General features: G+C 38.8%; 1 protein-coding gene across 1 annotated transcript in view; it reads left to right on the top strand.

Moving 5' to 3' along the window:
- PEX5L (peroxisomal biogenesis factor 5 like) overlaps nt 1-27,748 on the top strand; it is a 205,758-nt gene that overhangs the window by 83,151 nt on the left and 94,859 nt on the right. Inside the window, exons 5-8 of the mRNA XM_052638244.1 lie at nt 3,065-3,176; nt 13,477-13,671; nt 15,550-15,673; nt 16,626-16,722. Of these exons, the coding sequence (XP_052494204.1) occupies nt 3,065-3,176; nt 13,477-13,671; nt 15,550-15,673; nt 16,626-16,722 (528 nt within the window). The remainder of the gene's footprint in view (nt 1-3,064; nt 3,177-13,476; nt 13,672-15,549; nt 15,674-16,625; nt 16,723-27,748) is intronic.

Here is a 27,748-nt window from a genome sequence, read left to right on the forward strand (position 1 = left end):
AAAAAACTTTCAGCTCCCAAATTACCTTTCCATGCGATCTGAAATTGGGCCCTTCATCTTCTTCACCCCTGAGCCCTGCCTCAAACCCCTACTCTAAGCTCAGCATTTCCTGACAGCTAAACTGTACTCCAGCTTGAAAAGCAGACTCAGAAAGTCATGTGAAGTTTCCTCTTTGATATGTACCTATGGAAGGAAATCACAGGAAGAGCTCGATTATGAGAATGGGACAGATGTAACAACTCCAGTCCAGGGATGAAATATGGTCACAAATAAGACAGGAGGTATGAAAAAGACCTTATAAGGAAAAGCCACACCTTAGTCTTGGGCTGTCTAGGGTTTCTCTGAACAACATTCTCTTTGGTGTTCTTCCTATGCTCAAAAAATCTGAGTGCTGAAAGTTCTTTTTCTAGACAATAAGCCTGAAGTTTGAATAAGAAAAGAGATTCAGTAAATAAATAAAATACTATTACCTCTGATAAAGCAGATGCCTAAAAATACAGGTCTTTCGATTAACTCTCCTTTCCTTTATTTTTCCATTTAGATATTTATGTGGAAAGGTCTTACTTTCTAGAATACTTTTATCAAATTTAGACTGTATTTTTTCAGTGTTTACAACTAAAAGTATCTACAGAAATCTAATACCCTGGTTTTCTGAAACTATAGAAAATCTAGGTCTAAATTCCACATGTCTACTCACAAAACTGTGATTTGGAAATAGTCCTTTTATTTACAAAGGAATTTAATTGTATCCAAAGTAAAAAAAAAAAGTATAAGGAGAGTTTTGTGCAAATGTAAACCTATCTTTACATAATAATTGATATTTCTCAAAACCATGAGTAAGAGAATAAATTTTCTTAGTTTTCTATCAACAGAATCAGACTTCTTCAGAGAAATAATGGCTGACAAAGAGTTATGACATCACAATACCTATTTATACATATTTTAAAGTCAAAGTTGTATTGAGTTTTTGCACGTTTTCACTGTAACCTAGGTCAATAAGACCTAGTGATCAGAATGCACAACATAATAAATGTAAGCCTGTTACAAGTAATTCTGTGAGTGTAGCACGGGGTCATATCTGGTGGTGGCCTTCGTCTTCCATGGTGCTCATAGCACAGCAGAATCCAGCTGTCACTTGCCACCCATGAGAATGACACAGCCTAGAGGGAGGCATTGTTGCAACATCAGAACCACATCGCTATGGTGATATCCTACTAGATGGGCTCATTACACTAAGTACGGAGAATTAAAAGGGCCAGTTCTACCAAGAAATATACATTAATATATGGTTCTTTAAGAAATTGTGTTAACACAGTTTTTACATGAACTACTTATAAATGAAAAACAGATCCTGGAAAACTAATCATACTTTCAGAAGAGCTGCCTTTAACCATGGCATTTACAAAAATTCTAATATATTTTATCCCAGAAACATGAAAGACCCATAGTCCCTCAACATTTAAAAAAAAAAAATCATTTAAATAGGATGGTGATATCTAAGAATGTTCAAATTCAGAAGACAAAATGCAAAGAAGCTCAGGAGTTTCATTCATGGATTAAAAGAGCATTCCCCAGAAAGGTTACTACCAACACAGACCTCAGATAATTGACAGAAATCTGTTAAGTCTTTATACACATCCCCTGGAGGAGGAAATGGCAGCCACTCTAGTATTCTTCCCTGGAGAACACCAGGGACAGGGGAGCCTGATAGGCTACAGTCCATGGGGTCGCAAAAGAGTCGGACATGACTTAGTGACTAACCCATCATATACACAGTAATATTAAAACTTATAATAATCAAAAATTTTTCTATCTGTGTAACTTTAACATCAAAAGAAAATGAGCATTAATTCTTAGCCCTGGATAAAAGTACAAATTAATATGTATGAAAATTAAATTGCCAACACTATGTCAAAATTTAGACTGTAGTGAAGATCTGAGATTTATCTAGGCTAATAGCATGAATGTGTAAAATTACTAAAGGTGCCTCTCAGTTTTCATCCCCAAATAATCACTAAATGTTTCCATATTCCTCCTTCTCCAATGGTAGAATTACATTTTTCTTCCCATATTTACCATTATTTAAGTCTCTTGTCATTGTCCATAAGCTCTAAGCTATAATACCACTAACACTGCCAGAGAAATAATGAAGTGAAAGTGAGTCATAGAACATATTTTGATTTGGCAATACTTCAAAACAGTTCATTTGTTATTTTATGTGTCTCCTAAAATACAGCCTTGCAAATAAGCATTTCAAAAATCTAGAGATTTTTTTGGCACATCTTTTTCTTATAACAAGTAGAAAACTAGATGACAATGCCCATTTCAAGAAAGGCCAAGATAGAAACTCCCAGAAAACTAGGACAGTTCATTTGGGGGCTAACCACTTGTGTATCTTAGGTGTAATTTTTCCCTTAATCATAGGAACAGAACTTAAGAATGTTTGGATTCAAAGAAGTGCAGAATAATTGGAAGTAAATAGTTGGCTGCCACTGATAATGAGCCCTAAGAAATACCAAACTGAAAGATTTCTTAAATTAGAGAATACGCCAATTGAATTAAATTGACAGAAATCTACTTTACATGCAGATTTTCACAAATATATATATATTTGATATATATATCAAGTTAACATAGCAATATTTTCTACTTTCTCAAAATATTTGCATAAAAGAAGTCCAAGGAAATGCAAGGGAGGTTGTGCGTCTCAGTAAGAGCTTTTTGGCCAAGTGAAAAGTGAGGTTGGCCCTCAGGAACTATGATTCCATAGGTGTCATATTTTACATAGTGAAATTGGAGGATAATTCTAAAACCATTCTAGGAGGAGAAAAAAAGCTTGAAACTTTAAAAATTAAAGTTTGCTGCATCAAAAATATGACAGTGCTAAAAGGCTTATTCCCCATTCCTTGACTTTATTTTTTTCCTTTCTTGCCCCTACCCATTATTTATTGATTGATTTTTTGGTAGGCTTGCTATTCCTATTTTGTTGCAAGGCTGCATTTTAATTCATCTGATGCTGGACTTTGACAAAGCCCTTTAACATCTGTGTTCCATTTGTTCTCAGCTGGTGAATGAACAGCAAGAAAGCAGACCCCTCCTGAGTCCCTCCATCGATGACTTTCTCTGTGAAACCAAATCGGAGGCAATAGCAAGGCCAGTAACGTCCAACACAGCCGGTAATTCTTTCACTTTTAACTTATCCTCAAGTAGTTCATTTTCACAGTAAAAAAATGCACATTTCTTTCCACAGTGCATTTTAAGTGGAGAATAATGTTTGCAACCAGATGAAACTTTATTTCAACATAAAGCAGTTAATCACTTTTGTTTATTTAAGAAACGCCAACTGGATATTATCCAACCAATTTTGCTGAACATTAAAGTACCACTATTAGCAATGAATCATTTTTCAGTGCCCATTTTCATATTTACATCATTGCATCTCAAGTCACATCATATAGCAAATCTTTAAAACTAAAGTGTTTCTTTCAGAGTAGGGTTTTTTCAAGTTCTGAATGGAAATATTTTGTATGAGAAAGTCTAGTAAAATAAAAACATAGGCAGCCCTTTTAAGTGGATTGAAGTGACAATTAAAATGTTCTAGAGACCTGGTATATTATTGAGACAATTTCATTTGTTGTCATATAAATGGGTTACTTGTAAGAAGCAACCAAGAATTACCTTCTTACAAGAATTTATTTGAACACTGTTCTGGAATTAAACGTATTCAAACTAAACTGTCTGTATAAGGACTAATAAGTAGTCATCCAATGAATGAATACAGGATACCAGTGTATCAATCACACCTTCTCCAGCATCCTCTGCACTTAACAATTCTCACGGATGCAAAAACTAAGTCACCTAAGTTCTGCTTACTTTGAAGCCACAACAAATTTGACTCAAAAACTGCTTTTCACCCTCTGGTTCAGTGGCAACCTTTCTGCATTGATTTCATTCAATCATCATTCACATTCAAAGGCATGTTGTTCAAATAAGGATGAAAGAATGATGTCCAGAATCAAAGAAGAAGGGTTATGTTGGATTGCAGGAGAGAATTTAAAGGGGAAAGGAGAGGATAATTGCAGACTGTCTTGTTTAAAGTTTCATTTCCCCGTCATGTCCTCAGCTGGCTGCTTCCTGGCATAGTTTTATTATACTTTTAAGTAAGTGAGGAAAATCACAGATGAAGGAAATTGTGGTTTTTAAGAAATGCTAAAAATTACAACAATAAGAGTAACTAAAACAAGACAGCGGAACTTTATGTGGGAGTGTAGCCTACAGTCTCTGGAGTTAAACTTTGTGATTCCCACCCGAGCTCTGCCACTTAGCAGCTCTCTGTCCTTGGGCAAGTTGCATAACTAAGTCTGTTTCCTCATCTGTCTAATAATAGTAAGATCTATATCTCATAGGTTACTTGGGAAGATTAAATGAAGCAATCTATGTAAGTGCTAACACCATGTAAGCTCTAACAGATGTTACCATCACTGTGAGATACCGGGTGAGAATAGTACACCAACACTTCCCTTTACAGATGCAGTAACTTTCTTTATATCACATCAAAGCAATCATTTTCTAAATTCAACTATCACTTTGAGTAGTCAAGCAAATAAAATTGTACTTGGTACATTTTAGGCAGGACAAGTTCAGATCCTATCAGATCAGCTTAATCCTCCTTTTCTATGAAACTGGAGCTTACTGCCCCAAAACTGAGCTAACCTCCGGAAAAATACAGAGGAGCCTCTGTCTCTAATTGCAAGAAAATCCATGAGAATGGATACACGGAGAAATTCCTGCTGTTCTAGGAAAAAGATACAAAGCATAATTCTCAGATCTTGATTCCAGTACCCTCTGCATCTCCCCATGATGAAAGAACTAAGTCGCAAAGGAAGGACTCACCAGAGAGAGCAACATAATTTCCATCTCAAAAGCTGCCTTTCACCTTGATTTTTCTGACATATAACAGAGAGATCTGTGAGATACTGGAGGAAAAAAATCAAAAGCATGTGTAACTTCTTGCGATCCCAGTACCTTTAGTATTACCTTCTGTATCAGTTTCCTAGGACTGCAATGACAAAATACCACAAAATGAGTGGATTAAACAGAGATTTGTTGTCACACAAGTCTAGAGGAAGTGTCAGCAGGACCATGCTCCCTCTGAAGGTACTTGGGAAAGATCTGCTCTAGGCCTCTCTCCTGGCTTCTGGTAGCTCTTCAGTTTGTGGCAGCATAACTCTAATCCTCACACGACGTGTGTGCATGTCCCCCAGTATGCATGCAGTCTCTGTCCAAATCTCTTTATTAGTGAAAGTCGCTCAATTCAGTTCAGTTCAGTCGCTCAGTCGTGTCTGACTCTTTGCGACCTCATGAATTGCAGCACGCCAGGACTCCCTGTCCATCACCAACTCCTGGAGTTCACTCAGACTCACGTCCATTGAGTCAGTGATGCCATCCAGCCATCTCATCCTCTGTCGTCCCCTTCTCCTCCTGCCCCCAATCCTCCCAGCATCAGAGTCTTTTCCAATGAGTCAACTCTTCACATGAGGTGGCCAAAGTGCTGGAGTTTCAGCTTTAGCATCAGTCCTTCCAAAGAAATCCCAGGGCTGATCTCCTTCAGAATGGACTGGTTGGATCTCCTTGCAGTCCAAGGGACTCTCAAGAGTCTTCTCCAACACCACAGTTCAAAAGCATCAATTCTTTGGCGCTCAGCCTTCTTCACAGTCCAACTCTCACATCCATAGATGACCACAGGAAAAACCATAGCCTTGACTAGACGGACCTTAGTCGGCAAAGTAATGTCTCTGCTTTTGAATAAACTATCTAGGTTGGTCATAACTTTTCTTCCAAGGAGTAAGCATCTTTTAATTTCATGGCTGCAATCACCATCTGCAGTGATTTTGGAACCCAAAGAAATAAAGTCTGACACTGTTTCCACTGTTTCCCCATCTATTTCCCATGAAGTGATGGGACCAGATGCCATGATCTTCATTTTCTGAATGTTGAGCTTTAAGCCAACTTTTTCACTCTCCTCTTTCACTTTCATCAAGAGGCTTTTTAGTTCCTCTTCACTTTCTGCCATAAGGGTGGTGTCATCTGCATATCTGAGGTTATTGATATTTCTCCCAGCAATCTTGATTCCAGCTTGTGCTTCTTCCAGCTGCATATAAGTTAAATAAGCAGGGTGACAGTATACAGCCTTGATGTACTCCTTTTCCTATTTGGAACCAGTCTGTTGTTCCATGTCCAGTTCTAACTGTTGCTTCCTGACCTGCATATAGGTTTCTCAAGAGGCAGGTCAGGTGGTCTGGTATTCCCATCTCTTTCAGAATTTTCCACAGTTTATTGTGATCCACACAGTCAAAGGCTTTGGCATAGTCAATAAAGCAGAAATAGATGTTTTCTGGAACTCTCTTGCTTTTTCAATGATCCAGCAGATGTTGGCAATTTGATCTCTGGTTCCTCTGCCTTTTCTAAAACCAGCTTGAACATCTGGGAGTTCACGGTTCATGTATTGCTGAAGTCTGGCTTGGAGAATTTATGTCCAACTCTTTGCGACCCCATGGACTTTACAGTCCATGGAATTCTCCAGGCCAGAATACTGGAGTGGGTAGCCGTTCTCCTCTCCAGCAGATCTTCCCGACCCAGGAATCGAACCAGGTTCTCCTGCATTGCAGGCAGATTCTTTACCAGCTGAGCTAACAGAAGAGCCCTCTCTTTATTAGGGACCCACCCTCCTCCAATCTGACTCAACTAATTGCACCTGCAATGACCCTATTTCCAAATAAAGTTACATTCTGAGGTACTGGGGGTGAAAACTTCAACATATGAGTTTTGGGGGGACACAATTCGATCCATAACACCCTCCAAAGTAAGAGGTTCAGAAATGTATGTTGGGACTATAGGTTTTTCATTTCTCAGCCTTAGCACTCAGTGCATCTGGGTCACGCAGATTTTTATCCTTAAGGAAGACTCTCCTTTGAGAGTATGTTTTTTAATCTTAAAAATATATTTCAAGGCAGAAACCCTATATTTTTGTCAGTCCCTAAGGATTATAGTTCTTTTTTAAATGATTACAAACCTGCCGTTTATATCTCAATATGCAACGCAATTCACATTATTATACTTTTTTTTGAAAAGGAAAAGTTTTAGCATACAAACACCTTGGAAAGAATTCTAATGTGGTACGATAATTTTATAGCTAAAGTTTCTGGGCAAAAGGTACAATTATCATTTTCTGCCCAAATGTTAAATAGTCATTTTAAATGGAACATCATCATTTTATAGAATAGTATGAAATCACATTGCAAAATCAGGACAGACAGTGAACGTTGTCTAGTACATCCCAAACATTATGTATGTCTTTACATTTAATGAATGGGTAGCAGACAATCTTGTAGTAAAATATGGGGGAAACCTGCTGCAAGTCGTACTAAGTCAATCAAAGAGAAATTTGAAGAACCATATTGAGAAGAGCTGTATTAAGATGAGAGGTTTTATACTTGGCATTTCCTTCCAGTGAAAAATAAATCCAGTGTGCCACCATCTTGACAACTCCTGAAATATATAAGGAACATAGTTCTTATATAAAATAACACAGAGTAAACAACATAGGAATTACCTCTTCCAAAGGTCAGTCAAATGACAGGTTTTTTTTCTGTCTGACACTAAAAGAACATATTGATCTTCTACCTCATGAAAGTTATAGATAATAATTCTATTCCTATGTATTTCATTTTTACTTTCTAATTGTTTCTATATTAGGATTAACTTCTGTCATCCAATGATGATAACTTCAAGTTTATCAAATAAGGACGTTTTCCTTTCCATTTGGGGGCCATGAACTTCCTAAATTGTCTTTTACTCATTTGTAATCCAGTTAGACAGCTAATTCCTTGGCCCTCGCAAACTGAATCCTTAAATGGTAGGTTCAGTTCAGCTCAGTTCAGTCGCTCAGTCATGTCTGACTCTCTGCGACCCCATGGACTGCAGCACCAGGCTTCCCTGTCCATCACCAACTCCCGGAGCTTACTCAAACTCATGTCCATCACATCGGTGGTGCCATGCAACCATCTTATCCTCTGTCATCCCCTTCTCCTCCCAACTTCAATCTTTCCCAGCATCAGGGTCTTTTCAAATGAGTTAGTTCTTCACATCAGGTGGCCAAAGTATTGGAGTTTCAACTTCAGCATCAGTCCTTCCAGTGAATATTCAGGACTGATTTCCTGTAGGATTGACTGGTTGGATCTCCTTGCAGTCCAAGGGACTCTTAAGATTCTTTTCCAACACCACAGTTCAAAAGCATCGATTCTTTGGTGCTCAGCTTTCTTTATAGTCCAACTCTCACATCCATACATGACTACTGGGAATACCATAGCTTCAACTAGATGGACCTTTGTTGGTAAAGTAATGTCTCTGCTTCTTAATATACTGTCTAGGTTGGCCATAGCTTTTCTACCAAGCAGCAAGCGTCTTTTAATTTCACAGCAGCAGTCACCATCTGCAGTGATTTTGGAGTCCAAGAAAATAAAGTCTCTCAGTGTTTCCATTGTTTCCCATGTATTTGCCATGAAGTTATGGGACCAGATGCTATGATCTTAGTTTTCTGAATGTTGAGTTTTAAGCCAACCTGGGGGCTTCCCTTGTGGCTCAGCTGGTAAATTGTAGGTAGGCCATGATTACTAATATTCTTGATTTTTAAATGGCAAATAAATACATATTATACACCAATGCATATATCAAATACTCTGAAAGTGACTGGAAAGCAGATATTTTTAAGATGATAATTATATTCTAAGACAAGTAGTTACTATAAAACTTGCAAATAATTTCTTATCCTATAATCTCCCCCCAAATTTTATATATGTCAAAGTACAGGAAAAGCTCTTTTCTAGAGAGCAAGAAGAACAGGGGTCCTTTGTTTGCATTTATCAATCTACATAGTCAGAAAAAGTTATCTATAATCTTGAGCTATTATATGGACAGTTACTATAGAAGAAATATTTTTCATAGTTTAAAAACTAATATTACTCCTTGGTAATGGACCTGTATATCTATCAAAGAGTAGATCACTATATATGCAGGAAAAATATCCTTAACAAAGTTCACAATGCCATCACAGCCACCTAATTAAATATCTTAATTGCAAAATTAGTGTAATTTTTCCAAATATATTTCTTTAAACTATTTATTTAATTTGGCTGCACTGGGTCTTAGTTGCAGCATACAGGATCTAGCTCCCCACACCCCTTGCATTAGGAGCACAAAGTCTTAACCACTGGACGGGGAAGTCTCCCAAATACACATATATAAAGCCCAAATAGCCGTGAACCCAATGGCATGCCTCTTTACAGAAGTTAGAAATTTGGGAAGTAGCTTTAATTATGTATTCCAATAAAAAGGCAAGAGTTGGTTGATTATTTAAGTCTGATTTATCTATTTGACATCACTAGCAAAATCCTTCCTAAAGGAGTTTGCTTTGTCAGCATTATATTAAGTAACCCTATGTTTTCTAAAATGCCAGAGTAACTTACAGATCAGAACAGAAAACCCTTCAGCTCCTTGTGGCACATTCTGTGACTGCCCCAATCAAGGCTGTCCGCAGTCGATCCTCTCTGACCACTCCCCGTAGGTTTATTCCTTTAGAGAAAGTCACTAAAAATCTCGGCTCATTATACAGTAGTGGTGTTAATACCCTTGGACTTCCCATTGAAGTATCAAATCAGTGCTTCATAATAGGTGCTATTTTGCCCAAACTGTTCTAAGCAGCCTCACCTCCCAGGGCCCAAGTAATCTTGTATTCATAAACATCTTCAGTGCCCTGTAGGAGCCTTCTAGTTCAATAGGTTGTGATTTTCAATCAAGTGTCCTTGAGATAGATGGAAACAAAACTTGTATAATATATTACATCTTCTAACTTCAGGAAATTCCACACAATGGAATTAAGTTATCCAACAAAAAAGTTTTTGAGATTGCCAACTATATATGCCCTCAGACTACCCAAACTGGCAAATAATTGGTAGCTAAACAAAAACTAATCAAATCCACATCAATGGAGTCAGCACATTACCTCTAAGTTCACATAAAGTCTAGAGAGTGGTGAAGAGCATAGGCTTGGGGATGATGGAACTGAGTTTGAATCCTGTATGGACCACTGATCTACCAGCTGTATTAGTTTCCTATTGTTGCTGTAACAAACTGCTACAAATTCAGTGGCTTAAAACAACACAAATTTATTATCCTGTAATTCTGGAAATCAGCTATCCTAAAATCAAGGTATCAGGAGGGCTCTATTCTTTCTGGAGGCTCTAAAGGAGAATTCATTCCTTTGCCTTTTCCAGATTCTAGATGGTACCTCGAATTCCTTGGCCATTGGCCCCATATTCCATCTCTGAAGCCAACAGCATAGCATCTTCAAGTCACTTTCTGCTTCCTTCTCTCTCCGCCCTCCACCGCCACCATCTCTTAGTCTCCCTCTCTCTCTCCTCCTGTGTCCCTCTCTCTGCCCTTCTATCTCTCACTCTCTGCCTTTCTCTCTCTCCCCACCTCTCTCTCCATCTCTCGCTCTCTCTCTCTTTGCCCTCTCCTCTCACCCTCTCTCCCCATCTCTTAGATAGATGGAGATATCTATTTCCATCACTGTCTCTCTCCATCACTCTCTCTCCCTCTCTCACTCTTTCTCTCTCCTGCTGTTGTTCACTCACTCTCCCACTATCTCTCACTCTCTCTCTCCCCCTTGTCTCTCTCTCTCACACACACACACACGATTTCACTTCCACGATATATCAGGTGATTATTTTAATTTAAACACAAATTCTGGAACACAAGCCTTCATGTGCCTAAGAGAATATTTTAAATCAGATTGAGAAAATCAGTAGAGCAGCCATCCCCTTCCATACCAAGGTATGCTATCTATGAAGCCCATATGTAACAGTGACATTGGATGCCCTTTATTTTTGTCTTAACTAAAGTGCACACCACACACATACACACACATACTCACATACTCCCACGCTAAAATGAGATTTGTCTCTCTTCAGAAAGTGAAAGGCTGCACACATTCTTCTATGGTTTTGAAACTGTGTTCCTCAGGGACTCTCTCTGCTTCAAGCTTGCCATTCAACCTCCAAGGCACCCCCTTCATCAACTGAGGAACAAATAAAGCCTTTTGTGTGTGCCTAGCAGTTGTTTCACATTTGCTAGGAAAAGAACAAAGAAACAGAGACCTCAGAACAAACACAGGAAGTGCTGAGGACAGCTTGGAGGGGAAAAGAATGTTACTGAGCCAAGTTTGAATTCGCAATTCAGTCTCTGAGTAATTCATTTATTCTGAATGGTGAGAAACAGATATAGAGTTAAATTAATACTCATCAGTTATTATTCTGTAACAAATGTACTTCCTATCTACAAGCAGACAAGTCCTATATAATTTTCTTCTAAAAGAAGTGTAGGAGAAAGTGACTAATTCTTGTTTGTGCAATTAGTAAAAAAGGCATATATGGCATTTCAGAGACTGTTATTCACTTCCTTCCTTCTGTTATAAGAAAATCACAGTGGGCCTAGAATCCCTGCCAACATTAACAGTGGCCTAGAATTTTCTATTTAAACATTCAAAAGATATGAAATTTGTGGCATCCGAGCCTACCCTGGCTGCTTGCCGTGCTTAACTTTTAGACACCAAGCCAGCCGGAACACTCCTCCATGGCTCGGAGCATCTTACTCTGGAAAGTGACTCCTATCTCAGGAAGACTGGGACAAGATAAGCTCACATGAGATGACACTTTCAGGCCATTTTATGATAAATTTACTTCATAGCATCTTCCGTAGAGCCAATAGCCTGTCTCATCTGCCATTTTATTCCCAGGGGTGTTTTCCTGTTTCTGTCAGTGTATGGATAGGATTCTTGCCTAAAACAGAGGGGAGTGGGGGAAACAGGAGATAAAGGAAAAGGAAAGAAAAGCATCACGAATTGGCCACCAAAGAATGGAAATAATATTTATTGAATACCTGCAGTATGTTGGGCACTTCACACATTTGATTTATAATTAGATAATTTAATCTTCATATCATATCTAATGCAGAGACTTAATTCTGCATGTTTTAAGTGAGGACATTGAAACTCAGAGATGTCAATAAACTTACTCCAAGTCACACAGCTAGGCAGTGGCAGAGTCTGGTCTTTCCACTTCACCATTAACACCCCAACCATTGTGATTTATACTTGAAATCAGAAAGCAAGATTATAGAAAGTTTTACATCCTATCCTAAGGATCCCATATGATGGCTAGCTCATGAGAACACTTCAGTACTAAAGAAATCCTGGTTGTGAACTAAATTAATCCCTGACCCTGCATTGACTGCAAGGGGGAAATAGATGGAAGAGTGTTGAGATGTCAACAAAGATCCATTTCCTACCAAGAGGAAAAACCAAGAGATCAGAGGAGGAGAAGGAGCTGTGCAGAGGTTGTTGTAGACAGTGCTGGAAAGAGTTAGCATAAGGAGTGTCCCTGCCACTTTGGTGGCTTTTCTAAGCTAGCCAAGAAAGAGATCCTAGGTCAGGAAGCCATCAGGCCAGTTGAGAAGCCACTCTGGGATGCTGGGGCTAAAAGAGAAGTAGAGCTGGAGGAACCTTTTCTAATAGGAATTTTCCATTTCTCACAATGAGCTAGTCAAACAGCAGTTAGGCACTTAAGAGAAAGAATGAAAAGTTACATAGCTTGCCTTTTTAATTCTCATTTGCCTAGTTTGCATTTGAACAAATTCTTATTTCTGCCTTCATTAGAGTATTTAACACAATGTAATCAACCTGCTGGGAAGTAAAAGTGTAACCATTTTATGGTTTGTTACATTGAAATTTAAATTTGCATATTAAACAGCAAAGGCATTAACATGTGTACCTATTCATCAACTATGGATTATGAAATACCTCTCCAGTGTGAGCCCAAACATCAAGCCGTTTTCTGAGTAAAGTGCTTAATTAAATAAAAAGATGATTAGCAACATTCATTTATGCCCTAGATACTTTAGCAGTTTGAAATTAAAATACAAAGACATTTAGAAACTTTACCAAATCTTCCTCATCACTGTTTTGCAAGCATCTCTCAGAATATGATACATTGACTCTATGCTGGGAAAAAAACTTCACTCTAAAATATACCTCTTTATAAATAAAGCAAAGCAATCGAGTAAATAGTACCTGAACTCAGATTCAATTTTATCACTTTAATTCCATTCAAACTTTCATCACTGGTGCGACTGGTCTAAGCCTTATTCTGCAGATTTCTACCATGCCAAATAAAGGAGAACATGCAGCAAGTTTCCCAGTCTAAATGCAATCTTGATAAATCAATGGTGAGCTAACTTAATTTGGTGCTTCTAACCTATACTGCAAACACAAAATCCTTCTGCACCCAAATGAAGCTTATTTTAAAAAAAGAATTTCAGAGCAGTGAGTGAGCTTATCTTAATGTCTTCTCTCTCTTACAGTATTGACTACAGGCTTAGATCTCCTTGACTTGAGTGAACCTGTCTCTCAAACCCAAACCAAAGCCAAGAAGTTGGAGGCCTCATCAAAAACCTCATCCCTCAAGAAAAAGGCTGATGGGTCTGACCTCATCAGTGCAGATGCTGAGCAGAGAGGCCAGGCTCTCCGAGGCTCGGAGACAGCATCCTTAGACTTAAGTAAGGCAATAGCTGTGTTTGCTGCCTTGATACAAAGCCATTCTACAGATGACATGAAAACTGTGGGCAAAGCAGTAGAAAAGTTGATGTCTATGTAAGAAAGTGGGCAGGACACACTTTGAGTTTAGATTAAGTAGCAGTTGGGGAACTCAACTTTGTAGAACTGGTGTGGATTTGTATGTTTACTTATACAACCCATGTGTATCGAGTTTTTGACAGATGGCAGACACCATGCTAGGTGCTTGAGTGACAATGAAAATAAGATACAAATCTTGCTTTCCAGGACCATTCAGTCTAGAGAGGAAGAGAGTCTAGAAAGAGAAAATGCTAACCAAGGTCTGCTGCTGCTGCTAAGTCACTTCAGTCGTGTCCGACCCTGTGTGACCCCAGAGATGGCAGCCCACCAGGCTCTGCCATCCCTGGGATTCTCCAGGCAAGAACACCAAGGTCTAGGAACAGCCCAATGGAACAGTAACATGTAACATGCATGGAAATATCACAGTACAATAATGTTAGCTACCATTTATTGGTGACTTACAATGTCCAGGACTGTGCCACGTTATTTACATACATTATCCCATTAAGTCATCACAACTCTTTGAAATGAGTGAGGAACCAGGTTTTCAAATTTAAATAATTTGCCCAAGATCCCAGTTAGTATGAAGAAGAGCTGGATGGAATTTGAGCCAAGCTCTGATTAACTTCAAAGTCCGTATTTCTCTCCACTGCACATTTTCCTGAGAAAGGAGGTCTTAACCTCGACTCATGGAACCAGTCAATTAGGCTCTTTTTCTTAAGAGAAAGAAAGGTGGCAAGAATTTCAGAAAGTCAGGGGAAACACGGATGAGTAAATATCCATAAAATGAGCATATTAGTAACTTACCCATAAAGTCATGAAAGTTAAAGGAGATATATAAAATCGCTTAGCACTGTGTTATATACATATTAGATGCTTATGAATTAATTTATCCATTTGTTCAATAAACATTTTTCTGGATACCTGTTGTGTTCTATACTATGTGCTGGGAATACAAAGATAAATAATATAAGCTTTCTGCTCCTTAGTAAATTTACAGTCTAGTGGAGGGATAGAAAAATGATTAAATGATTACCATAAAGTATGTACTATGTGCTGCAATAAAGAAAAGCCTGGGTTAGTTACTACATACTAGCACCTTCATCGGAGAAGGCAATGGCACCCCACTCCAGTACTCTTGCTTGGAAAATGCCATGGACGGAGGAGCCTGGTAGGCTGCAGTCTATGGGGTCGCAACTGAGCAACTTCACTTTCACTTTTTACTTTCCTGCATTGGAGAAGGAAATGGCAACCCACTCCAGTGTTCTTGCCTGGAGAATCCCAGGGACGGGGCAGCCTGGTGGGCTGCCGTCTATGGGGTCGCACAGAGTCGGACGGCGACTGAAGCGACTTAGCAGCAGCAGCAGCAGCAGCAGCACCTTCATAAAGCCCCTCACCCAGCCAGGGGTTTATAGAACGTATGTTATAGGAAGCACTGTGATAGCAGTCTTGAAGGATGAGGAAGGATTTGTCAGATGAAAAACATGGATCAGAGAGAGTAAGGAGGAAAGGGCAGGGCTTTCCTGATGCAGAGGCACAAACAGACCAAGATGCTTTTTCAAGCAAATACAAATATTGTCACAGTATTCAAGAATGGTAGAGCAGTTAGAAATAAGTCTTAGAGTCACCAGGGGTTGGATAATGAGAGTTCTTGTTTGCCAGGCCCTTAAGTTTTAGGGGAGGGCTGGGTTGAAGGGTAAAGTTCACTTGTTTAAGACTTCTCAGTCTTAACCAATCTCTGTTCTCTCGCCACCTCATATTCTCCCCCTGTTCCCCTCACCACCTTCCTGTCTCCTTAGCAGACATTCAAACACAACTGGAAAAATGGGATGATGTTAAGTTTCATGGAGATCGAAATAGCAAGGGGCATCCCATGGCAGAGAGAAAATCAAGCTCATCTAGAACTGGATCAAAAGAACTTTTATGGTAAGACATTTTAATATCAGAAAATAACCATTTATGTGCCATGTCCACATGTATTGAAATAGCCACTGAGCTCAGTCAGTCCAGATTCTTGGTGCCGTTTATAAGCCCCTGTTTATCAATGTTAATTATTGTGACTTCTAAAATTAAATTATTTCATCTGAGTTGTCAAAACTTCAGCCAATAAGGATTTTGACAGTTTCATAATTCAATACTCAATATTTTTCAATATTTGTTAATAATTTTCTGAATGTGTAACTGATCTTTCAAAATAGGTACACAGGTATATTTCATATATGTGTTTATTCAATGGGGGCTTCCCTGGTAGCTCAGATGATAAAGAATCTGCCTGCCAATGCAGGAGACCCAGGTTCTATCCCTGAGTTGGGAATATCCCATTAAGTGAGTTATAGTTAAATTAAGTGTTTCTAGTTAAACAGGTAGCCTGTCCTGACTTCATGAATCATCACTATCAGAAAATGAACTAATAATAATCTATGGATGCCCATGACAAAAACTGGCTGCCTAAATCTTACCATGTCTTTAAAACTTCCTAAAGGGCAACATATTTCAGTCTGTTGCCCTTCACACATCTCCACTTATATGACATTTCAAATTCTATATAAAGATCCAATCTTTACTAATACACTTTGTGAGAAGCTCCCTCCCCCCAAAAAGCCAATACTTTTTTGATGAAGCAGAACTTTCCACAACAAAAATGGTATTGCATTTATTTGCCTTTTGCACATAACTGAAGTCTAAATCAATCAGAGACAGTAACACCTAGCACATTGCAGCCACTGATGTTCCAAAAGTGGTCATTATAAAGTAAAAGTCTGATGAGAACTTTGTTACCAAGGTTTTTGGTGATCCAAATTAGCCAGGTTTTTTGGCTGACTTTCTAGCTGAATTTGCTTCTTGATGTACATTAACTTCCTTCATGCGCCCCATATAGGTCTTCAGAGCACAGATCTCAGCCAGAACTGAGTGGTGGGAAAAGCGCCTTGAACTCTGAGTCAGCTTCAGAGCTGGAACTAGTGCCTCCAACACAGGTAACAAATCCAATTCCTCAACATACCTATCTTTTCTAATAGATCATTTATGTCATAAATATTTTATTTAAATTTTAACCAAAAAATTTGAAGTTTTTTTCCCCTGTATTTTATATTTTATTTGCTTTCTCGCTCAGTAGCTATCTCAATGCTTAAAATAACAGATGATTGATAAATAGGTAGGTGGGTAGGTAGGTAGGTAGAAAGATAGATAGATAGATTTGGCTGGAAAATGTGTCAGTGAACTTACTACTTAGCACTTTTTCCTTGTCCTACCATTTACTGTTCCATTATTTTTCAATACAAAATTTGTTCTGCTCCAGCATTAGCATTGTTTATGTAACAGACGCAAAGAAGAGGAAAGTACATCTTGAACATTCATTCACATCTATGCCCTGTGGGACAAGATATTTACACATCAGGATTCTGGCCATCATATTAAAATAAATGTGATGCTAAGGAATTACTAAGTGTAGTATGAGCAATCATGATAATACTACCATTTGTATGGCAACCCACTCCAGTACTCTTGCCTGGAAAATCCCATGGACAGAGGAGCCTGGTAGGCTGCAGTCCATGGGGTCGCACAGAGTCAGACACGACTGAAGCGACTTAGCAGCACTAAGTATTAGGGACTCCACTATGTGCTTTTCACATATTGGATTGGCCAAAAAGTTTGTTTTGGTTTTTCCATAACATCCTACAGGAAAACTGAAACGAATGTTTTAGCCAACCCGATATTACACGTAATAAAAAAATCCTGTGAATTATTTTTAGCCTTACTTTGTCTCTAAAGAATCTTGGTAGAGTCAAAATCCTTTTATTGGGGCACCCAACTAATCCCTCGTATAAGTAAACCAGACCTGTCTGTCCACTATTTGACCCTCAACTTCAGTGTAACTGACTTGCCTATAACTAGTTACCTCCTATGGTTAAGGCTGTGCCAAGAAAACCCAAGTCAATCTCAATCTTTTCATTTGCTCAAACACTTTACAAGGGTATACAGCCTTGATCTAAAACCAAAAAGATCTCTTAAGAAATGTATCCACATTCACACATCTATAATCTCAGTGGAAATAAGTAGGATGAAATGAGCAAAAGAAATTTTCCTGAGTTTATTAGATAAGATACTGAAACTAAGAGAGGAGATACGTTGTCTGAAGTGAGTAAAGGGAAAACCATGATAATAGCAAATATTATTGAGTGCTATCAGAAGGCCTTCTAATATGTATTAATTAGCTCTTTTGATCCTAACAAATGATTTGATTGTAAGTGTATTTATTACCCCCATTTTATAAAGGGGGAAACTAAGCCATACTGGGACTAAGAAAAACTGGCCACAACCAGTTAGTGGCCAAGAGAAGGCGGACACAGATAGAAAGAAAATGCAAGGCATCTGGAAACAGTTCTAAGTCATTAACAGCAACCCTACAAGAGAGAGGTGGGCATTACTGCTCCCGGAACTCGGCAGGAAAATGAGTCAGCTAACTTTCAGAACAAATAACCCTGGGAAGCTTAATGAATTGTAAAGTACCATGTTCATTTAAATGTATCTTTCAAAAAAGCAAATTGATAACATCTATTAGAGAAACATTTCTTGATAAGTGCATAGAGATTTAGATTCAGGTAAAGTAATTGGTGCTGTTTCATAAACTGGAATCCTTGGAACAGTTTAATGTGGCAAGAGAATACTTATTTCTGCAACAGGGGGAGACCTGGCACAGGTGGGCTGTTCCACGGGGAGCTGGAGGGGTGGAGGATCAGCTAGGGTCCTCGGTTGCCATGGAGACCCACAATGCAGTCATCTTATTATTCCAGTGACTGCTACTCCCCTGCTGGTTGTCTGATTTCATCCCACCACATTGTCCACTTACCCACTGGTGTGCCTTTAAGCAAACACAATATGCTTTGGAAATTTTGTATGAGAGTCCCAAAATTGTTCTCCAAAACATAATGCTAATTGCCCTGAGATAGTTCTGTCTGGATAAATCATAGTGAATCCTTTTAGAAAGTTACCAATTATTTGTAAAGCGTTTATCCTTTATTTTTTTTTAATGCTGCATGTTCACTTAACAAGATTTGCCTAAACTAAGCAAATTTATAACCTCCTAGTTGTAATTCCAGCCTATGGTTAAATTAGGAAAATTTCATGAATTTGGGATTTAATCATTTAAAATATTAAGTCACTCAAATGGAACAGCAAGAAAATAGACTAACTTATCTACCTGTAATAAAAAAACAGAAAGGTGTTTTTACTCTTAGCATACTGCTCTTAAATATATGATCTCTTTACATAAATAAGATGATGAAGCAGTATGAAAATTTGACTTAAAACTGACTTGCAAACTATTCAAGTAAAAAATTTCAGCTCATCAAAATTTTTTTACTGCTCCACTAACACTCAGATGGTTCACAGGAAAATCAAGAAAATGTATTCTCTCTCAAGCCAACATAAATAATCTTAGTTCAACAGGTGAGGAGCTATTTAAAAGCCTTGCTTAAAAATCATATTTCAAAATCACAAAGAGAATGAAAGCTAACCATGAGAACAATTCTTATGTTAGTTTATTTTCTTTTCAAAATGAGGAAAAAGAAAAGCATAGACTAAACTCTTTCAAATAGTGCTTTGAATACACTAATCAGAGTGACAGGAGATTATAATAAATTCTATAATCTCTGTATATTGAAGAATAAAGTTTCTTGATATTATGCAGACTGTGTAATTTGTATTCCCTGCAGCTAACCATTTAAAGAAATTATGATATCTGAAAAATTTAAAGATTTTTGAAGAATTGAAGAAATTCTTCAATGATATAAAATTAGCTTTTTCCATGAAGGAATTGAGATAGTGGTAAGGCAAAAAAAAAAGAACCAACTTCCACCAAAGAGTGATGGTTCACAAATTTCTTTTTCAAGTATGGACACTGGAAGGACAGCTCCAAGACAAGCTCTTCTTAACCTAAGCTGGACTACATGAGAAAGTGAGGCAGCCAGGCTCTCAAATAGTGAGTCATAATCCTGACTCAGTATTTGAATCAGAGTGAACAGACTTACTCTGATTCTGCTGATTTTGGCAGAGCAAATACTTCCTTCCACATTGTCATAATTCCATCAAGTTGGCAGTGTTCCAAACCAGAACAGTTTAAACTTTAAAAGTGCAGATATATTTTCTAAATTTTTGAAGGAGTAGTGAAAAAGGAAAGGCATACTAATAGTAATGTAAGATATTCCTAATATACTATTTGAAATATTTACAATAATCTTGAGAATTAACGTTCTCTCCATTAATGAGCAATGCATCTCAGAGAACAGAAGTAGTTTTCCCAAGGTGACACAGCTAAGATGGAGAGGAGCCAGCACTCAGATCAAACCCATCAGCTTCTAAAGTCCTTGTTCTTCATCCCACGTCACCTCTTATTAGCCACATCAGACTTCTCTACCTGAGAGAACTCACAGACCATCGATTTCCCTTCTCAATGCAAGCCCTGGTTATTACTTAGTTTATAGGGTTAATATGAGTTAAGTGGTTTTAAAAAATATCACTTTCTTCCAGAAAATCTGAAGATGAATTAGGATTGTCATCTGATCTGAGGCCATGCACATTTTTGCACCTCCCCTCCCAATTTCATTCTCAACCTCTTGCTCTTAGAAATGCTAATGACTTCCATGCCATTCCTTTTCAATTTAATGAAGAAGACAATGTCTGCCATCCGTAAAGCCATAAGTGAGGCAGTGGAAAAGCTTGAAAGATGAGACAGATTTTAAGAAGTAGGAAGATCTTTATATCTAGTGGAAACAATTAGATAATACACTATAAATATAAATATAGTTTTGCTTTTTGGAAGACAGCACAGGAGCCACATCAGCATCCCTCTTACCCTCCTGGCAACACACAGTGAGCTACCAGTGAGGAAGAAAGCAAGAGAAGACGGAAAGAAGTAACAAAACCAAGAAGGCAGAAAGACAAGGTCAGCAGGAGGGCAATAAGAAAGAAAGCTGAAGATCATTTTCATCGTAGATAATCTGCACATACTAGGTACTCAACAAATACTTTTTATATAGTGGAAACATAAAGAATGCTAACAAAAAGGAGAAACAAAATGTTTTTCATTTTTAAAAATTTGAAAATAGAGGCTAGTGGTTAAAGATGGGAAAAATGAAAGGATTAATTTTTATTCCTTTAGCATTTGAAGCTAGTTTCAAAAAATAATTTTTAGTTGTGTTTGCTAGTAGACTGTTCATCTTCTTTAAAAAACAGTCCTGATTTGCCTTGATAGTCCATAACATAGAATTGCATGGTTGGAGGCAGACGGGAACCATGGGCTACCCACCTTTGCACAAAGCTCTGGAAATCTGCTCTTGACACAAAAGGTACACCTTTTTTCTGTACGTTCAATGATAAATGTCTGCTGGCTGATTAAGAAAAAATATCATAGCCATCTTAATGAAGAAAGTGTTTAGATGATCTGTTCTATCATGAGTCCAGATTAAACAAAAGAGTTCTAAACACAGTTTTTTTTTTTAATCGAATTTCCAAAGTCACACCTGATAAGCCCTAAGCAGAAAAATGATAACACTTCACCAGCAAAGGTCTGTATAGTCAAAGCTATGGTTTTTCCAATAGTCATGTACAGATGTAAGAGTTGGAACATAAAGAAGGCTGAGCACCAAAGAATTGATGCTTTCAAACTGTGGTGCTGGAGAAGACTCTTGAGAGTCCCTTGAACAGCAAGCAGATCAAATCAAGTCAGTCAATCCTAAAGGAAATGAACTCTGAATATTCATTGGAAGGACTGATGCTGATGATCTCAGTTCGTTTCCAAGGCAAACCATTCAATATCACAGCAATCCAAGTCTGTGCCCCAACCACTAAAGCTGAAGAAGCTGAACAGTTCTATGATGACCTACAAGACCTTCTAGAACTAACACCAAAAAAGATGTCCTTCTCATCATAGAGGACTGGAAGTCAAGAGATACCTGGAGTAACAGGCACATTTGGCCTTGGAGTACAGAATGAAGCAGGGCAAAGGCTAACCAAGTTTTGCCAAGAGAATGCACAGGTCATAGCAAACACCCTCTTCCAACAACACAAGAGAAGACTCTATACATGGACCTCACCAGATGGTCAATACTGAAATGAGATTGATTATATTCTTTGCAGCCGAAAATGGAGAAGTTCTATACAGTCAGCAAGAACAAGACCAGGAGCTGACTGTGGCTCAGATCATGAACTCCTTATTGCCAAATTCAGACTGAAATTGAAGAAAGTAGGGAAAACCACTAAGCCATTCAGGTATGACCTAAACCAAATCCCTTACAATTATACAATGGAAGTGACAAATAGATTCAAGAGATTAGATCTGATAGAGTGCCTGAAGAACTATGGACGGAGGTTCATGACATTGTATAGGAGGCGGTGAGCAAAACCATCCCCAAGAAAAAGAAATGCAAGAAGGCAAAATGGTTGTCTGAGGAAGCCTTACAAATAACTGAGAAAGAAGAGAAGCAAAACGCGAAGGAGAAAAGGAAAGATATCCATCTCAATACACAGTTCCAAAGAATAGCAAGAGTGATAAGAAAGCCTTCCTAAATGAACAATGCAAAGAAATACAGGAAAACAATAGAATGGGAAAGACAAGAGATCTCTTCAAGAAAATTAGAGATACCAAGGGAACATTTCACACAAAGATGGGCACACTAAAGGACAGAAACCATATGGACCTAACAAAAGCAGAAGATATTAAGAAGATGTGGCAAGAATATACAGAACTATACAAAAAAGATATTAATGACCCAGATAACCGTGATGAAGGGGCTTCCCTTGTAGCTCAGTTGGTAAAGAATCTGCCTGCAGTGCAGGAGACCCAGGTTCGATCCCTGGGTTGAGAAGATCCCCTGGAGAAGGAAATGGCAACCCACTCCAGCATCCTTGCCTGGAAAATCTCATGGACAGAGGGGCCTGGAGGGCTGCAGTCCATGGGGTCGCAAAGAGTCGGGCACGACTGAGTGACTAACACTAACCATGATGACGTGATCACTCACCTAGAGCCAGACATCGTGGAGTACAAAGTCAAGTGGGCCTTAGGAAGCATCACTACAAACAAAGCTAGTGGAGGTGATGGAATTCCAGCTGAGCTATTTCAAATCCTAAAAGATGATGCTGTTTTAGTGTTCCACTCAATACGCCAGCAACTTTGGAAGACTCAGCAGTGGCCACAGTACTGGAAAAGGTCAGTTTTCATTCCAATGAAAGGCAATGCCAAAGAATGTTCAAACTACGACACAATTGCACTAATCTCACATGCTAGCAAGGTACTGCTCAAAATGCTTCAAGTTAGGCTTCAACAGTACATGAACCGAGAACTTCCAGAAGTTCAAGCTGGATTTAGAAAGGGCAGAGGAAACAGAGATCAAATTGCCAACACCTGCTGGATCATAGAAAAAGCAAGAGAATTCCAGAAAAATATCTGCTTCATTGACCAAAGCCTTTGACTTGTGGATCACAACAAACTGGAAAATTCTTAAAGAGATAGGAATACCAAACCACCTTACCTGCCTCCTGAGAAGTCTGTATGCAGGCCAAGAAGCAAGTTAGAACCAGACATAGAACAACAGACTGGTTCCAAATTGGGAAAGGAGTATGTCAAGGCTATATATTTTCACCCTGCTTATTTAACCTGTATGAAGAATACATCATGAGAAATGCCAGGTTGGATGAAGCACAATCTGGAATCAAGATTGCCAGGAGAAATACCAATAACCTCAGATATGCAGATGACACCACCCTTATGGCAGAAAACAAAGAGGAACTACAGAGTCTCTTGATGAAGGTGAAAGAGGAACGTGAAAAAGCTGGCTTAAAACTCAACATTCAAAAATTGAAGAACATGGCATCCAGTCCCATCACTTCACGGCATATAGATGGGGAAACAATGGAAACAGTGACAGACTATTTTCTGGGGCTTCAAAATCACTGCAAACGGTGACTGCCACCATGAAATCAAAAGACACTTGCTCCTTGGAAGTGTCTTGCTCCTCATCAAGTGTCTATGATGAGCCTAGACAGCATATTAAAAAGCAGAGACATAACTTTACCAACAAAGGTCCATATAATCAAAGCTATGACTTTTCTAGTAGTCATGTATAGATTTGAGTTTGGACCATAAAGAAAGCTTTGTGTTGAATTTTGTGTGAATTGATGCTTTTGAACTGTGGTGTTGGAGAAGACTCTTGAGAGTCCCTTGGACTGCGAGGAGATCAAACCAGTCAGTCCTAAAGGAAATCAGTCCTAAATATTGATTGGGAGGACTGAAGCTGAAGCTGAAGCTCCTATACTTTGGCCACCTGAATCAAAGAAGTGACTCTTTGGAAAAGACCTTGATGCTGGGAAAGATGGAAGGTGGGAGGAGAAGGAGATGACAGAGGATGAGATGGTTGGATGGCATCACTGACTCGATGAACATGAGTTTGAGAAAGCTCAGGGAGTTGATGATGAACAGGGAAGCCTGGCGTGCTGCAGTCCATGGGGTGACAAAGAGTTGGACACAACTGAGCGACTGAACTGACTGATGCTGAAGCTGAAGCTCCAATATTTTGGCCACCAGATGCATAAGACCCAACTCATTGGAAAAGACCTTGATGCTGGGAAAGATTGAAGGCAGGAGGAGGCGGGGGCAACAGAGTATGAGACAGTAAGATGGCATTATTGATTCAATGGACATGAGTTTGCTCAAACCCTGGGAGATAGTGAAGGACAGGGAAGCCTGGTGTGCTGCAGTCCATGGGGTTGCAAGGAGTCAGACAGGACTTAGCAACTGAACAACAACAAGATCTCACAAACCAAGGTCACCATTTAATAGTAAATGATAAACCAGGATTTGAACCCAGGCAAAAAGCAGAGACATTACTTTGCCAACAAAGGTCTGTCTAGTCAAGGCTATGGTTTTTCCAGTGGTCATGTATGGATGTAAGAGTTGGACTGTGAAGAAAGCTGAGCGCCAAATAATTGATGCTTTTGAACTGTGGTGTTGGAGAAAACTCTTGAGAGTCCCTTGGACTGCAAGGAGATCCAACCAGTCCATTCTAAAGGAGATCAGTCCTGGGTGTTCTTTGGAAGGAATGATGCTAAAGCTGGAACTCCAGTACTTTGGCCACCTCATGAAAAGAGTTGACTCACTGGAAAAGACTCTGATGCTGGGAGGGATTGGGGGCAGGAGGAGAAGGGGATGACAGAGGATGAGATAGCTGGATGGCATCACCGACTCGATGGACATGAGTTTGAGTGAACTCCGGGAGTTGGTGATGGACAGGGAGGCCTGGCGTGCTGCAATCACAGGGTTGCAAAGAGTCGGACACGACTGAGTGACTGAACTGAACTGAACTGAACTGAACTGAAACTGACTTTAGAGAGACTTTTTAATGACTGTTATATAATCTCTGCTAGTTGTTATATTTTTCTTCTCTACGGTTAAGCAAATCCCTTTTCTCCTCCAATTCCTTCAGAAAGATACTGAGCCTTTTTAAAATGTGTTTTGGTGGAAGATATCTATCAATTGTATGAGGAGCTGCTTTAGATGTTAGCCAAGAAAATTATGTTAGGACAACCACAGCCACAAATACAGTCCTTTGCAAATCATATTTGACTGTTTTGATCATATGACTGCTTTGATCACAGTCATAACTTTTAATAAAGAGAATAAAGCATAATATTATTTTCAGAGTTATTTAATTCTTTCTTCTCTCCCTTCACCTAGTGCTGATCATTCAGTGCAATCAACAGCTGGGGGAATTAAATGCTTTCCTTCTTTGGAGACTGTAATACCCTAAAATCCAATTATCTTAAACGAATTAAAATGCTGTTTTTAAAGCCAAAGCACTTCCAGGAGGTAACTGTTACGTGCGGAGCCTTTTTCAAAACCATGCAAAGAAGGAAAGAAATGACTACGTCAGAGTATATTTGTGAACTCCGGAGTTCCACCCACATACATGTAATGTCAGTTCCTAGATCAGAAGTTCTCACAGTGTGGTCCCTAAGCCAGCAGTGTCAGTATCACTTGGGAACTTGTTAGAAATGACAATTCTATAGCCCCACCCCACAGCTACTGACTCAGAAACCCAAGGGGTGGAGCCCTGCAAATTGAAGGTGACCTGTGGGTGATTCTAATGGTGATTCTAATGCACACTAAAGCTTAAGAACTGCTATTACAGCCATTGTGCTACCAAAACAGCTGCAAGTCAGACTTACAGGTGTAACTGTCTTGTTTATCATTCCTCTAGTTAAATATTAAGAAATATCTGCAGTTTACTAGCATTATTTATGTTTTTCCATATTGCAGTTTTGCCCGTAATGAAATTAGATGTAAATATATATATATATATATATATTGTTCAAAAAGAAGGCTGTTCTTGACTGTGTGTTTAGTCTGTTTTTCATTCTCAGTCCTAAGTCAGCATGTCTGGGCACACTGCTGAGTTGCTAAAAAGTTTTAGAACCTTTAGATGTATACTACCCTCAGCTTGCAAACTGCCTCTGTTTACATTCAGTATCTACTTATATTTTATAGCATTTATTTTATGCTTCCTTAGGAAAAATAGATGGCTTTAAAATGTGAGGTAGCTAACATTCAAATTAGTAATAACATAAGGCTTTCCTAACAATGTGGGAAATAGCATTTACCTAAATAGTAACTGTACTATCAAAACAAAATTTCATTTGCACGGTAAGATTATATTTACAGTTACTGTTTTAGGCAGTTAAGAGAACATAAACTGTAAGTCTAGAATCCTGAGAGATTTTCTTCTTCCTGATGTATGGTGCCCTTTGCATCCTGTGATTCATAATCCACTTGGGTCATGAAACATTGATGAACGGAAGCCAGTGACAGTAATGGAGTCCTGTTCGGTCAGGCTTCACAGGAAAGACAGATCATATTTCACAGGTGAAAAGTGCCTCTAATTAAAGGAGGTGCCTTGGGGACAAAAATGTTAGTGCTTTCTCTTTCTTCTCCTAATGTCTTTATTATATAAATGCACAAAGTTTATTTCTTACCACGTGTGTCCATTTTTTTTAACTTTATCTCAATGAGTATTTATTTCATGAACAAACCTGCAGGAAAATAAAAGAGTTGGTTCTAAAAGCAAAGGAATAAGGAACAGAGATTTAAGTAGCCAGTTGGGAAAGAAATATCAAAATGAAAAGTTTACCAAGTTAGATACAAGGTTGATTAACTGTCTATAAGACAATAAAGTCATATCACCTTTGGCATTAACTTCTCTACCAGGCTGTAAGATCCTAATAGGTTATCAGTTCTAAAAGGTTATAAATCATCTGCACCTTTATATTTGTTAAACAAATATATTGTCACCCAAGAGTGTCAGATGAGGGTGGCAGTGGGCTGGATGGTGGCCCCCATAAAAGATATGTTCATATCCTAATCTCTGGAACCTGTGTCAGTCTTCCCCTCCCTGACTCGATTTTCTGGATTAGAAAAATACAGTAGCTTCCACAGGGCCCAGAGAATAAGGGAGGATGCTTGTTTGGGAGGTCACTGGGCCTCGCCCACCAGTGAGCAAGGCACTGATGCCAAGGCAGTAGCATCAATGCCTTGACCTGCCTTCATCACCCTCCCTTTTCTGACCACAGGCACTGCCTCAATCCTGAGCTACTCACAGGCATCACTCTTTACCAGGAACCCCACTAGGGCATCCTGCAGCCACCCCCACCCCACCCCCAAACCAGGGTTTACTAGCACAGACATCTGCCAGTCCAGGTACAGTACAAAATTCAAGTCCCTTTCAATCTCCTATAAACTCTCCTTAGCCTCCAGATTGGCCATGAGACTTTGAGAACACACAGCTACCTTCTGGGAGTAGGGAAGATAAATACCTTTAATTTGGTCACTCATGTATTCCCTGACAGTATATTTTCAACAAATATTTACTGATTATTTGTGGAGCACCTACTCTTAGAAGGAAGGGCCAGGGATACAGCAGGGAATAAATACATCAAGGAGGAGAAAACATAAAT

Source organism: Budorcas taxicolor, chromosome 1 (assembly GCF_023091745.1).
Source record: "Budorcas taxicolor isolate Tak-1 chromosome 1, Takin1.1, whole genome shotgun sequence".
Lineage (NCBI taxonomy): Eukaryota > Metazoa > Chordata > Mammalia > Artiodactyla > Bovidae > Budorcas > Budorcas taxicolor.